General features: G+C 52.2%; 1 protein-coding gene across 2 annotated transcripts in view; it reads right to left on the bottom strand.

The window, feature by feature from the left end:
* Positions 1-14,437, bottom strand: part of Myh14 (myosin heavy chain 14) — a 57,167-nt gene that overhangs the window by 34,478 nt on the left and 8,252 nt on the right. Inside the window, exons 4-10 of one of the 2 annotated variants that reach the window (XM_048438148.3) lie at positions 11,838-11,865; positions 11,570-11,672; positions 11,020-11,043; positions 9,252-9,344; positions 8,934-8,997; positions 7,422-7,520; positions 5,802-5,942 (exon numbers count right to left, since the gene is read on the bottom strand). In XM_048438148.3, the coding sequence (XP_048294105.3) occupies positions 5,802-5,942; positions 7,422-7,520; positions 8,934-8,997; positions 9,252-9,344; positions 11,020-11,043; positions 11,570-11,672; positions 11,838-11,865 (552 nt within the window). The remainder of the gene's footprint in view (positions 1-5,801; positions 5,943-7,421; positions 7,521-8,933; positions 8,998-9,251; positions 9,345-11,019; positions 11,044-11,569; positions 11,673-11,837; positions 11,866-14,437) is intronic. The other variant, XM_085682826.2, reaches the window with a different exon arrangement.

Raw genomic sequence — 14,437 nt, 5'->3', positions numbered from 1 at the left:
TTCCAAAGGATCCAAGTTCTGTTCCAAGTACCCATATAACTCCAGCTCCTGGTTTCTGAGGTACTCACACGTGTGAGCGCGCATTCACACACACACAAAAATCTTTTTTAAAAATTCCAAACATACTAAGTTAGTAAACCAAGAGAACCCCAGAAAGGACACCGGTCTGAACTGACGCAGCTGAGCGTCGTTCTCTGGTGCTGACTGACAGTGCTTGGAGCCAGATCACACTACTCTGCTCTGAGTGGCCACAGTCGGGGCCTCCGAAAGAGGAGAACATAAAGAGCTAAGATTTCTTTAGAAAATTCCCCGCAAGGGCTGAATACCCTGAAATTCTGTCAACTGGAGGGGACGCCCCCAGAAAGCTGTGCTCAGTCACCTCAGTTTGGTCTGCACATACGTGTTTCTTGGCTGGAGGTTTCTGTCCCTGTTTCTTGGAGGGAGGAGTTGAGACAGGGTCTCATTGCATAGTTTTGGCTGTCCTGGAACTCCCTATTGAAACCAGGCTGACTGCAAACTCCAAGACCTGCCTGCCTGTCTCCCGAGTGCTGGGATCAAGGGTGTGGGCCACCGCACAGGCTCTTTCCACAATTATTTATTTATTGTGGTGCGAGTGTGCACGCGTGTGTGTGCGTGCGTGCGTGCGTGTGCGTGCGTGTGTGTGTGTGTGTGTGCGTGCGTGTGCGTGCGTGCGTGTGCGTGCGTGCACGTGCCACAGCACATATGTGGAGGTCGGAGGACAACTTAGAGAAGTTGGTTTTCTCCTTCCACCAAGAAGACTTCAGGAACTGAGCTCAGGCTGGAGGGTTGGCAGCAAGCGTCTTTACTTATTAAGTTGTCTTGCTGGCCCATTTCCTGGACAGAACAAAGGATTCTTCTATCCTTTAAATAAATTTATTCCCATCCCAATTTCTATTTCCAAGTCTTTGTTGTTGTTGTTTTGTTCTTATTTGACTCCTTGAGATTGGACTCACATATCCCAGGCTGGCTTGTACCTTTTGATGTAACTGAGGGTGACCTCCTGCCTCCACTTCCCTAGTGTTGGGATGACAAGACAGCACCATGCCTGGTTTATCACTTCTGGTGACAGAGGCCGGAGGTTCATGCATGACAGGCTCTACTAACTGGACCCCAGCCCGGGCCCCAGCTCCTACCTCCCAGGTTTTTGTGCAAGATGCCAAGCCACAGATCTCAGAGACCTCTGACCCCAGAAATAGACCTAGAGAGAAAGTGAATTTGATTTTGCAAATGCTTCGGGCCAGTGTGAGTTTTCCCATAAGGGATGCTAGGTGCTTGGAGAACTGGGGTTGTGCTGCCCCCTGGAGGACACCCGGTGCACTGTGGAGAAACAGCTCAGCCTGTCAGTCAGGACATCACCATGCATGAGGTGGGGGTGGAGAAAGCCGGCCACTGTGTGACCTGGGAGACTGTTGCTGATCACCCTTTTTTGCTGTTGTTTCCATTGATTTTTAATTTTATGTGTACGGGTGTTTTGCTTGCATGTATGTGTGCATCATGTGCCCACAGTGGCCACAGAGGCCAGAAGGAGGGGTCGGATCTCCTGGAACTGGAGTTAGAAACACAAGAGCTGTCATATGGGTGCTGGGAATCAAACCTGGGTCCTCTGGGACTGCAGCCCATGCTCCTAACCACTGAGCCGTCTCTCCATCCCAGCTGCTGATTTTGCTCAGTTCTATCAAAACTTGGTCACCCTTCTGAGACATTCTGTTCTTTGAGGGCACTGGCATTGGGGTCAGTGGTGGGCTGCTGCAGCTGTGTTTGCATCAGCTGTCTCCATGGCAACATTAAGAATCACACAGCATGCACTGTTCCCCAGCAGCTGTTTAGTTCCCTGTGTTTACCCAGTCAACAAACATGGATTATTTACTCTTCCCTACACCACATCCATTCCAAGCACCTGACCTTCAAACACAGCTCTAGAAGGTGGAGCCCACTGCCTATGAGCCCAGTTTGACAGATGAGTAAACTGAGGCATGTGATTAAAAAAATCATTATCACTCAAGCTGGCAGAGCCAAGATTCCAGCTGAGCTGTGTGAGCTTTCCCGTCCGTCACACAGTAAGGTATTGGAATGCAGTACGCTCCTGCACACAGCACACCCAAAGAAACTGGGGTCACACACACACACACACACACACACACACACACACACACACACACGTAGCACACACATACTCTATAGTGGTACATGCTTGTCATCCCAGCATTTGGAAAGTGGAAGCAGGAGAATCAGTTCAAAGCCAGCCTGAGCTACAAACTGTCTCAACAACAGACAGCAATCCGGGTTGATGAGCTGGCTTAGCTGGTGAAGGGGCTTGCCACCAAGTCTGATTGCCCGAGTTCAATTCCCAGGTCCTACATTGTGAAAGGCGAGCGTTGACTTCACTGAGTTGTTCTCTGACCAAGCACACATGCATGCTTACAAAAACACCAAGTAAATAAATGTGAAAAAAGAATAAAACAAAAAAAAAAGCACAAATATTTAAACAGAAGCCCAGTATTGAAAGGCAGAACTGACTGGATAGTCTGGAGAGATGGTTCAGTGATTATAGAGCACTGGCTGCCACCTTTACAGAGAACCAGGGTTCAAATCTCACTACCCACATGGTGACTCACAAACTGTTCAGCTTGTAGCCTGGCATTTACAGTACCTAAGGTTGGGAGGGAAAGACAAAGTGAAGAGATACAGAGGTCTTGATGAGTCCCAAAGGTTGTCTGCCCAGGCTGCCCTCGGGTGCACACAGAGTTCATCTGCATGGCTGAGTCCACAGTCGCTCTGCCGTCTCCTTCTGTCTCATCCTTGACTTGAGTCTATGCAAAGATGGGGGACTCTACTCCATACAAATGGAGTGCAAGGAGATTGTCTGCCACTCCTGGAGGGATGGAGAGCACTCGGGTCCAGAGCTGGAGTGGGGAGCTGGTGCCACCTTGTGGTTAGTAGTGACACGGCTCCTCCCAGCTAAACCCATTGGAGATTAGGGAATGGCTAATTCTTGCTTAGGGTCTCCCAGTGCGGGTCTGGGGATGCGGCACGGTGGTAGCGCCCGTGAACAGCACTCCGGTCCCAGGTCTCAAATAAAGCAATGAATTACGTTAAATGTGTCTGGGAGTGCAGTGGACTCCAGAGGCAGGCCCTATGGTCTCAGACAATGGCCACACTGAGATCCTATTTCTGAAAAGTATATGGTGATCCAAGGTCAGGCTGGAAGCACATCCAAACTCTGAAAATTTCATTTTCAAAATGGAAAACTCCCACCTGCCATTAGATCTTCTACACAGCAAGCCAGCAGGAGGGTCACATGGGCCACCTGGTATCAAGAGGCTGGGCTGACCAGGCCAGGTCACCCGGTGGGGAGAGTTGCAATCTGGGAGATTAAAGCCATGGTTGGGAAATCTGGCCATGGCTGTGGCTGTGGGCATGGGCGGGCACACGGTCAAGTGCTCACCACTCTGGAGTGGGCACTGGAGCCAATACAAGCTCCTGGGCGGGGAATCAAGACTATGAGGTGGGTCCAGCTGATGCCTACACATCTGCAGGTCTCTCTGAGAGCCCAGTCCATCCAAAAGGGAAAACACCACAACCTCTCAAAAGACACTGTGGTCCAGCTGGGGAAAGGGCCAGCGCCTGCCATCACGGGACTTTGCAGGCTGAGACGTGAGCACCGCAATGAGCCTGAGGCCTTAGCTACACAGTGAGTCCCGGACAGCCTGGGGGACCTTATGGTGAGTCCCGGGACAGCCTGGGGGACCTTATGGTGAGTCCCGGGACAGCCTGGGGGGCTGTAAGGTGAGTCCCTGGACAGCCTGGGCCACAATATGAGACTCTGAAACAAACAAACCAAATAACAATAAAAATAATAGCAACAATAATTTTAAAGGGTTGTAAATGTAGTTCAGTTGGCAGAGTGCCTGACTAGCATGTGTGAGGTCCTAGGTTCCATCCCCAGCACCACGTAAACCAGGCAGGTTGGTGCACACCTGTCACCCCAGCACTCGGGTGAGTTTGAGACCAGCCTGGTCTACAGAGTGAGTTCCAGAGCAGCCAGAGCTACACAGAGAAACCCTGCCTTGAAAAACCAAATCAAACCAAAACAAAAACAAACCACTACAACAAAACATTCTGACCAAGAGCAACACAGGGGAAGAAAGGCTCACTTGGCTCACACTTCCACTCGTTCCACTCTGAGGGAAGTGAGGGCAGGAGCTCAGGCAGGAAGTGAAGCAGACACGTGAACAAGGCTGCTTACTGCCATGCTCTCCAGTCTGTGCCCAGCTGCTTTCTTACACAGCTCATGTCTGCCTGCCTAGAATGGTGCCACCCACAGTAGCTTGGGCCCTCAACATCGATCCAAACAATCCCTACAGACACGCCCATAGATCAATATGATCAGGTAAGTCTTCAGCTGAGGCCCCTCTTCCCTGGCGGGTCAAGGTTGTGTCAACTTGACAATAAAGCTAAGCAGGACACTCCATCCTTGTCAGTGTGGCCCACATCACTGCTAAAACACTTCTCCTTTCCTGCTTGGCCCCAGAGCTCTTCTGATGATCGCAATCGGAAACACCAGATGACCTTCACGGAAGACCTTCCTCACACTTCGGAAGCTTTAATCTCTCAAGCATGCCAGCCTTGCCCTGCGCCATCCAGCTGCAGAGAATGTTCTTCCTATTGCCCTCACCAGTGCCTGTCCCCTGACCTCAGGCCTCTGTCCAAGGACCTTCTTCCAGTACCCTTGTCTAACCTCCTGTAGGGAGCTGTACCCCAACTACCACCCCCCCATTTCCCGCTCTGTGCCCCTCCAGACTCTGACCAGCTTCTAGTGGATACTGCCCTTTATGGCTGGTTGCTCTCATTTGGTCTCCCCAAGGTGAGGAGGGGGTTCACTCATTCCTGCCCTGAAGAGCTCCAGTCCTTCCTACACAGCAGGTGCCTGGGAGGTGGATCAGTTCAAAAGCAGTGAAGACGAAGAGATTAAAGCTCAGTCCATAAAAGTGTTTACCTTTTATGCCTCATATGCCTGAGGCCTGAGTTCAATCCCCAGAACCAACCGTGGCAGAGCTGGAACCTACACCTGAACTCACACACACGTGCACACACTTGCACTCAGACATGCTCACACTCACACACGCTCTCACACACACAAAACTCACACACACCCGCTCACACATTCACATACATTCACATAACTCACAAACACACATGCTCACATACACACAACACAGACACCTTCATATACACACTCACAATAAACAAGGGCTGGTGATGTGGCTCCGCTGGCAAACCAGCTGCCGCGTCTGGCGACCTGAGTTGAGTTCCATGCCTAGGACCTACATAGAGGAGGAAACTGTCCCTCAAGCTGTCCTCTGAGTGGCACGTGCTGTGCCATGTGTGTCTTCAGATGCCTCTTACACACAAATTAAAAAAAATTAATAAAAATTACAGCCCTAGCTGGTCTGGAATTTGCTGTGTAGACCAGACTGGCCTTAAATCCAAGCTCCACCTGCCTCTACTGGGATTAAAGATGTGCATCACGACACCTAGTTGTAATGCATTTTTAAAAAAATAATAAATAAAATTAAACTCTAAAATCAATCAAACAAAAATCTCTAAGATCAAGGTAGATGGCTCAGCTCCTAAGGAACAACATTCAAGGTTGACCTCTGGCCTTCATATGTGTGCACACACATACATGTGCACACATACTTGCAGGTGCACATACCACCATCTGCAAGTATATCCACCTGCATACATGGAATACGTTTCTGTAGCTCAGGTTCTCTCACCTGTGATCTCATCCGGAAGGAAGCCCAGCACACGCAGGGACTCCAGCGTCTCCTGGAACAGTTCCCGCTCCTGGCCAGGGGACGACGAGGGCCCGTTGGTCAGGAAGCGGTAATGGGAACAGGGCTCCAGAAGGAGGTCAGCTGTAGGGAGAGGGCAGAGACCAGGGTCAGGGTGTGCTGGGGTCATGTGTACCATGACAGGGCCCGGACGTCTGCTGTAGGAGTGATGGATGGGCCTGGGGCAGGCAGGCTGCAGAGGTGCACAGGACAGCAGACTGTTCCTCTTGGCTCTTCCACAGTCTCCAGGCTGGTGACCAAGATGGCAGAGGCAGCAGTTGGGGACACATGTAATGCCAGGAGCCCCAGAGTGGGAACCAAGGTGTCAGAGGAACAATGCAGGAACCAGGAGGGAGGAAAACGCTGTGGGCAGAAGGTAAAGGACTAAGGAGCTACAAAGCCAGACATCAAGAAACTGAGGCAGGGGGTTGCTGTGAGTTCTAGACTGGCCTGGACTATACAGCAACATCTCGTCTCAAAAAGAAAAGGAGGAGAGAATTTTAGCTTCAAGGAGTGGGAGCGGGGACCACAGGAAGGGGACAGGCACTGCCGTGGAGCTGGCAGGAACCACAGACGGCAGCTTACAGGACCACAGGAAGGGGACAGGCACTGCCATGGAGCTGGCAGGAACCACAGACGGCAGCTTACAGGACCACAGGAAGGGGACAGGCACTGCCGTGGAGCTGGCAGGAACCACAGATGGCAGCTTACAGGACCACAGGAAGGGGACAGGCACTGCCGTGGAGCTGGCAGGAACCACAGACGGCAGCTTACAGGACCACAGGAAGGGGACAGGCACTGCCATGGAGCTGGCAGGAACCACAGACGGCAGCTTACAGGACCACAGGAAGGGGACAGGCACTGCCGTGGAGCTGGCAGGAACCACAGATGGCAGCTTACAGGACCACAGGAAGGGGACAGGCACTGCCGTGGAGCTGGCAGGAACCACAGACGGCAGCTTACAGGACCACAGGAAGGGGACAGGCACTGCCGTGGAGCTGGCAGGAACCACAGACGGCAGCTTACAGGCACAACAGCACACAGTAGCATCAACTGGAAGCATGGAGTTGCCAAAAGCCATAGCAGGGCAGAGTCACCTCAGGTCAGGAGGAAGGGGTGCAGGACGGAGTGGACAGATGCGGCAGGCAGCAGTGAGAGCCAGGAGGCAGCTGGAGGCAGAGGTGGAAAGCAGGGGCTGGGAGGCCAGCGGACAGGATTCAGTGCAGCAGCCCAGGGCAGCACAGCCTGACTGGTGCACTGCTCCCACGCAGGAGTGGTGGGAAGGGACGCGGGGACACTGCTCCCACGCAGGAGTGGTGGGAAGGGATGCGGGGACACTGCTCCCACGCAGGAGTGGTGGGAAGGGATGCGGGGACACTGCTCCCACGCAGGAGTGGTGGGAAGGGATGCGGGGACACTGCTCCCACGCAGGAGTGGTGGGAAGGGACGCGGGGACTCTGCTCCCACACAGGAGTGGGGGAAGGGACACGGGGACTCTGCTCTGGGGATGGGGTTCCTGGCCACTCTCCCAGGGCAAAAGAGCTGGGGAAGAGAGATACTGACCTTTTAGCTGCTCCCCAGCACCCCCTAGCAGCTGGTAGAAGATATGGAAGCTGCATTCATCCTTGGCCTGTCTGATGGCCCGGGATTTCTCCAGCAGATCTGGGAGGGAAGAAGTCAAGGAGCCAATAGGCTGCCTGCCCCCTGCGCTCTCAGTGTTTGGAACGCAGAGGCAGGAGGATTGTCATGAGCTCCAGATCATCCTGAACTACATAATGAGCACCAGATCAACATGAACTGTAGTGTGAGACCCCGTCTCAAAAACAAATACATTGATGAATTAAATTAAATTAAAACAATATGGAGCTGACAGGATGGATCAGTGGTTAAGAACACAGGCTACCCTGGTAGCACATGCCTTTACTCCACAGGCAAGATCTCTGTGAGTTCGGGGCCAGCCTGGTCTACAAAGAGAGTTCCAGGACAGCCAGGGTAGTTACATAGAGAAATCCTGTCTCAAAACCAAACAAACAAAAATGCCACATGTTGTTTAGTTTTTTGTTTATTCAGTTCTTCGAGACAGGGTTTCTCTGTGTAGTCTTGGTTGTTTTGGAACTCCCTCTGTAGACCAGGCAGTGATTCACTTGCCTCTGCCTCCCGAGTGCTGGGATTAAAGTGTGCCACCATGCTAGCACACAGGCTGTTCTTAAACAGGCAACCGAGGTTCAATTCCCAGCACCCACATGGTGGCTCACAAACCATCTTGTAACTCTGTTCTAGGAGATCAAATGCCCTTTTCTGGCCTCTGACAGCACCAGGGACATGGTGCACAGACATGTATACAGGGGAAAACACCCACACATACAAAATAACAGAATAAAAATAAATTTAAATCAATGAGAGACTACAATATAGTTCAGTGGGGAAAGGTGCTTGCCACCAAGTCTGAAGATGTGAATTCGATTCCCAGGACCCACATGGAAAGCCTTCTCTTTGGCCCTCAGTTTTGTCTGATATTTTGAGACGGTGCTGAGTGCTGGCTGACAAGCACACCCTACCGTGTTCTGCTTTAGTGTTAGGTAACCACTTCAGGAGCGCGGGGCCTGAGCTCAGCCGTGTCAGTGTGGGGTACACACTTCAGGAGCGCGGGGCCTGAGCTCAGCAGGCAGAGGAGCTACCTCACCCTAGAAGAACACTGAGCCCTGAGGGTCTGCCTAGCTTTCCGGGGACTGTCCCGACAGTGTCCCACCGTTTAGGCAGTTGGGCACATCCTATACAACCCCATGGAGCAGATACTCTGGGTGCTCACCTGCTCACCTGGCCTTCCTAGACCCAGTCCCTCCTGTCTCTCCCTGGGCTCCTGTGCCCCCCATTCCCATAAAGCACAGTCAAGGGGCTGACCACAGGCTGAGTGTGGAGGTCTACACCCAGCACCCCCTCACAAGGTTCACGGTGAGCAGCTGAGCATCACCGTGTGGTCCCTTGAAGGACTACCCGGGGTGTCTTTTCTGGGTGAGGGCTCAGAGGGTCCTCCTTGGCTGCTTTCTATGCCTCCCAGGATCCCTCAGAGGATACAGGTCTCGATATTTGCGCCCACGATGTAGCCAGCGACGTCAAAGTTGATGCGGATGAATTTGCCCTGGAGTAAAAATGGTGCAGGGCCAAGTTGAGTGATCTCCCTAAATCCACACCTCCTTCTTCTTCCTAAAGCTCATACCCGCGCTGGTCCCTGGCAGGGGCTCTGCAGGGAATTCAGGTCCAGACAACTTTGATGAACCTCCTTCCTCAGACCCTAGGGGTCCAGATCCCTGCCTCCTCCCTCCACCTTTCTTCTCTACCCCCAGATCAGGCCCCAGTTTCCCAGACTGCCAGATACACAGCCCCCATGCTCACAAATCGGGAAGAGTTGTCATTCTTCACAGTCTTCGCGTTGCCAAAGGCCTCCAGGATGGGGTTGGCTTGAAGAAGCTGCCGCTCTAGCTCTCCCTGCAGGTCATGGGAGATGGTGCATCAGAGAAAAGTGGGAGGCGGCCTCCTCACGGGGCCAGGGCTTCAGGCTGGCCTTCTTTGGGGCCTTTGGGTTGGGGTGGAAGGGTCTTGCCTGCTGTGGAAAGTAGGGGGTTCTGGGAGACTGGTGAGTGGAAGTGAAACAACCAACCAAAAGGGAAAATGTTGCAGAACCAGCCGTGTTCCCATTAATAAGAAACAAAGTAGGTTAGAAACCACAGCACAAAGAACACGGTTATTTCTAAATATACACATGGTGGCAAACGGGGAGAGGTCTGCTAAGGTGCACACCAAGCCGCCAACGACCCTCTCCTGACGTGTTTGCTGCTGTAGCTCCCAGGTCCCCATATGCTACTCGCTGAAACAAGTTCAGAGAATAACGTATACTACAAACTCACTGGTGCATGGTAGGCATTCAAAAGTGGTGGTCTCATGCTAGGACCCTTACTCTGAACTTACTTCCGGTGCCCCAGTGTCAGAGTTACATCAGTTAGTGACTTGTCAAGTGAACGACAGGAAGGAAAAGAAAAAATCAAATGGGACCAGGCATGGCGCTCACATCTGTGACCCCAGCATTTGGGAATGTGAAGGCAGGAAAACTGACATGAATTCAAAGCCAGCATGTGCTACAGAGCAAATTCAGGGCCAGCTGAGGTTACAAGGCAACAGCCCATCTCAGAAAAGATAAATAAAACAAACAAAAAAGATGATGTGCAAAGTGAGGGCTGTGTGGCGTGGCTAGGGTCATGTGGCGTGGATAGGAGAGCTTGTTTCTCCAGCCCTGCGGGAGGAGGAGCTCAGGAGTCTGCAGTATTGCGTGATGCTGTCTGTGGCCTCTTTCTGCACACATGGCAAGCAGCACAGGCCCAGGCTGCATAATTACAGTAGGACTGGGGTGTGCACGCAGTATGGCTTCTCTGCAGTGGGGGCCTAGTTGCATGCACATAGTAGGGCTTCCATGACCAATAATGGGGTCATGACTATGTGCAGACAGCAGGACTGCAGTAAAAGTAGCATGGGGTTTGGGCGTTTGCACATAGTGGGTCACCATGAATGGTTTTGGGGACCCTTGCTTTGTGTACATGAATACTGGAGGGTGAGCAACTACATGCACATAGTAGGACTGTGCTAAGTGACAGCACGGGGTCCAGGCATGCGGGTAGAGGAGAAGTGGTGCAAATGACAGGAGGCTTGGCCACATGTACACAGGAGACTGTATTAAATGCCAGCCTGAGGTCTCAGGATGTGCACACAGCAGGGCTGGCACAAACATGGGAGCGATGTTTTTGTACATAATTAGGACTGAACTAAATAGCAGTCTGAGGCCTGGGTAGCATGTCACATACCAGGGCTGCCGTAAATGGCAGGGCGAGTTTGGCTGCATGCACACAACAGAGCTTCCTAGGGCTTGCATAAACACCGCGGGGCTGCATGGACAGTGGTAGGGGACCCTGGCTTCGTGCACATAGTATGTCTAAGTTAGATGGCCACATGGTCCTTGCATTTGCATGGTAGGACTGTCAAAGTGGCCTTGTGGGTCCCTGGGGGGCTGGTGTGCCGTTCTTGGGCCCTGTCTCCCAGTTGTCTGTGGGCTAGCAACCCCAAGGGACACTGGGGTGACACTGGGGTGGCAAGGGGATTCTCTGCTACTCACATAAGACATGGTGCTGACGGAGGCCTGAGGAAGTCACAGGACAGGAGACATGGACCAGGACACACGGCACATGGAACATGGACAGACACATGGTGATCGGCTGAAGGGCTGGGGCAATGGGAGTATGGGGCAGGAAAACCTCAGGGATTATGTGCCCAGGCTTAAATCCCACTGTACCACCCACTCTGCTCCACCACGACTCACCCACAGAGACTGGGGCTTCCTATTGGTACTGTTGGTAACAACTCCCTGAGGGTTCAGAGACTGGGGACACCTCTACAGTCCTCTAAATCTAGACACAGGTCACCTAAAACCAGGTCTCAAAAAAGCACCTACTATGTACCCAGAACTATTCTAGAACCAGCGAGGCTAAGAACCAGGCTCATCTCTCCAACCTGCTGGCTACTGGTTCCGCGCTGAGCACACAGGAGGGGCCCAGGCAGCCCAGGCAGAACTAGGATCCGGTACCAACTACAGGTGTGGAGTGCAGCCCAAGACAAGGGGAGCTGCTAGTGACAGGTCTGGGGTGTCCCAAGGCTGCATGGCTTACAGGGACACCAGGCTCCTTCCTGCCCTTGGGAGATGATGCCACGTGGGCCAGGTACTGGATGACCTTCTTGGTGTTCTCCGTCTTTCCAGCTCCAGACTCCCCTCTGTGGGGCAGCAAGGGGAGGTGGGTGGGCAGGGAGACCAGGCAGCCCCTGCCCACTGACAACTCTGCCAGTTTACCCAGTGCCACACCCACTGGTGCCCTCCACATTCGTGCAGAGCCACGTTCTGTGGGGACCTCTGCCTCTGAAGCCCTTAAGACAACTCACGTGCAGAGAATGGACTGATCCTCACGGTCTGTAGGGGACAGAAGGGAAAGACAAGTCACCCAGAGGGTCTCTAGTCCCCTGGCCCCTTTGCATCTCAAAACTTTCCAGACCCATAAGCAAATGGTGGGATTGTAATGATCAGCCCTTCAGAGTTGAAATATTCTATCCTGACTAAACATCTCACTTGCTGAGCGACCCTACAAAAGCAGCTGTCCCTCTCTGAGCCTGCATTTCCTCACCAGCAAGTGGAGGCAAGGACCCCAACTATACAGACTACAATTCACTTCAACTCGACAAGTCCCTACTGTGTGCCACCCCAGGCTAGGCAGCTGAGGCTCAAGAGCTGGAAAGGGAGGTCCTGGACCCCAGAAGGAGCTGAGACACAAGATGTCTATTCTGACTGCCACCCTGGGTCTGGCACCACTGCACCACCATCTCTCATACACTCTGATCACCTACTAAGTGCCAGGTCCTGTTATCAACAAGGAAAGGAACACTGAATAGCAGAGCTAAAACAGAAAACCTAGGGCCACAGGCCGTGACTACGGGTGAGGCAAGCCCCGTGCTTTTCAAGGGAGGAGTCATTTAGAGCACAACCACGGTGTAAGCCAGACAATAAGCTGGCGTCATGTGATTACACAGACCGTGTCTCACGGGGTGAAGACCCTGCAGATAGGGAAGGGAAGTGAGTGTCATGGCTGAGCACAGCCAGTCAGGTGACACGGCACAAGGGCTCCCGATGAGCTTGCCGTGATGTGCCCTGTGACCCTGGCCGGTCTGAACCAAAGCCCAGGTGTGCGTGTGACCCCGGCCTCTGAGCTGCTCTGTGCCTCTATTTCCATATCTAAAAAATGGGTTCAGCACAGGCTACAGTCAGAGTCCAGTGGGGCCTCTAAGGCGCCCTCAGCACGGACTGAGGGATGGCTCGGTGGCTAAGAGCATTGGCTGCTATGCAGAGGACCCAGGTTCCACTCCCAGCACCCACATGATGGCTCACAGTTGTAGTAACTTCAGCTCCAAAGTTATATGCCCTCTCTTGGCCTCAGCAGGTATCAGGCATATAAGTAGTGTACAGACAGACATACAGCAAAAAAAAAAAAAATCCACTCCCAAAAAAGCTGAAATACATAAATCTTAAAAAGCGAGATTTCGACAGCCCAGCGAGCTTGGTGGCCTGAGCCTGACTCCTAGGACCTAAACGACGGTGACGGTGACATCACCACCCGCAGGCACTCGCCTTGCATGCCCAAAGCCCATTCTCAGCATCACGCAAACCAGGAACCTATAATCTCAACAGGAGGATCTGGAATCAAAGTCATCTCTAACTACACAGGAGTTAGGGGCGAGCCTGGGCTACATGAGATCATTTCATAAACAAAAACGTCCAACACAACACCCAGTATAGAGTGAAAATTAAATTCAGAGTGGGACACTGGGAGCAGTGGCCAGAACCTGGGTTCAAGTCATACCTCAGCGCTACCCTTCAGTATGCCCATGGGCAGTAACTGTACTGTTCTGTGCCTTGGTTTCCCCATCTGTAAATGATGGATAATAATAATAAAAAAACTACACCAGAGGACTATTATGAGGGTAAGTAACGTAGTTGAGAGACAGCGATCCTAGAAGACATTCCCATCTATACCTTGAACAGAAATGGACTGACCCAGCAGGGACTCAATGGCACCATGGCAGACCTACAGACTAGGCCACACAATGACAGCAGAAGCGGACTGACCACGTTCACACAGTTAAGAGCACCAAAGGCAAGGCAGTTTGCCTCAGGTCAATCAAAAACTAACACCAGGAAGACAGGAAGGTGCTGGAGAGATACTTGGCTGATAAAGTGTTAGTGATCCCAAGGGCCTGAGTTCAATCTTCTGCACCCCCACAAAAAGCTGGGCATGGTCGGGCACAGCTGTAGTCCCAGTGCTGGGGAGACAGAGACAACTTCCAGGTCTGAGGTTGACCTCTGGTTCGGTTCCCAGCTCCTACATGGCAGCTCACAACCTCCTGTAACTCCAGCTCCAGGGATCCCATGCCCTCTTTTGGTTCCCATTGGCACTGCATTCATATGCACATACCCCACACATTCTCTCTCTCTCACACGCACACATACACACGCATACACACACATGCATGTATGCACACACACACACATACCCCCACACATTCTCACAAACACATGCATGCATGCACGCACACATACCCCCACACATTCTCACACACATGCATACATGCATGCACACACATACCCCCCACATTCTCACACATGCATGTATGCACATACATACACACATGTACCCCCACATTCTCACACATGCATGCATGCACACACATACACATTATACCCCCCACATTCTCACATATGCATGCATGCACACAAACACACACATACCTCCACACATTCACACACACATGCATACACACACACACACACACACGTAATTTTGAAAAAAAGCCAAAAATAAAATGCCAAGGAAGGAATGAGATCACAGAACATGAGCCATTATTACCCATGACCTGACACAAGTATTCACTATGAAACAGATGTGCATGTCACACACTTACTGTCTCTCTGGGAAACGTCCACAGATCAGCAT

This window comes from Myodes glareolus, chromosome 24 (assembly GCF_982192425.1).
Source record: "Myodes glareolus chromosome 24, mMyoGla1.1, whole genome shotgun sequence".
NCBI classification, from domain to species: Eukaryota; Metazoa; Chordata; class Mammalia; order Rodentia; family Cricetidae; genus Myodes; species Myodes glareolus.
The sequence above is the reverse complement of the archived record's forward strand: the minus strand, read 5'-3'. Positions and strand labels throughout refer to the sequence as shown.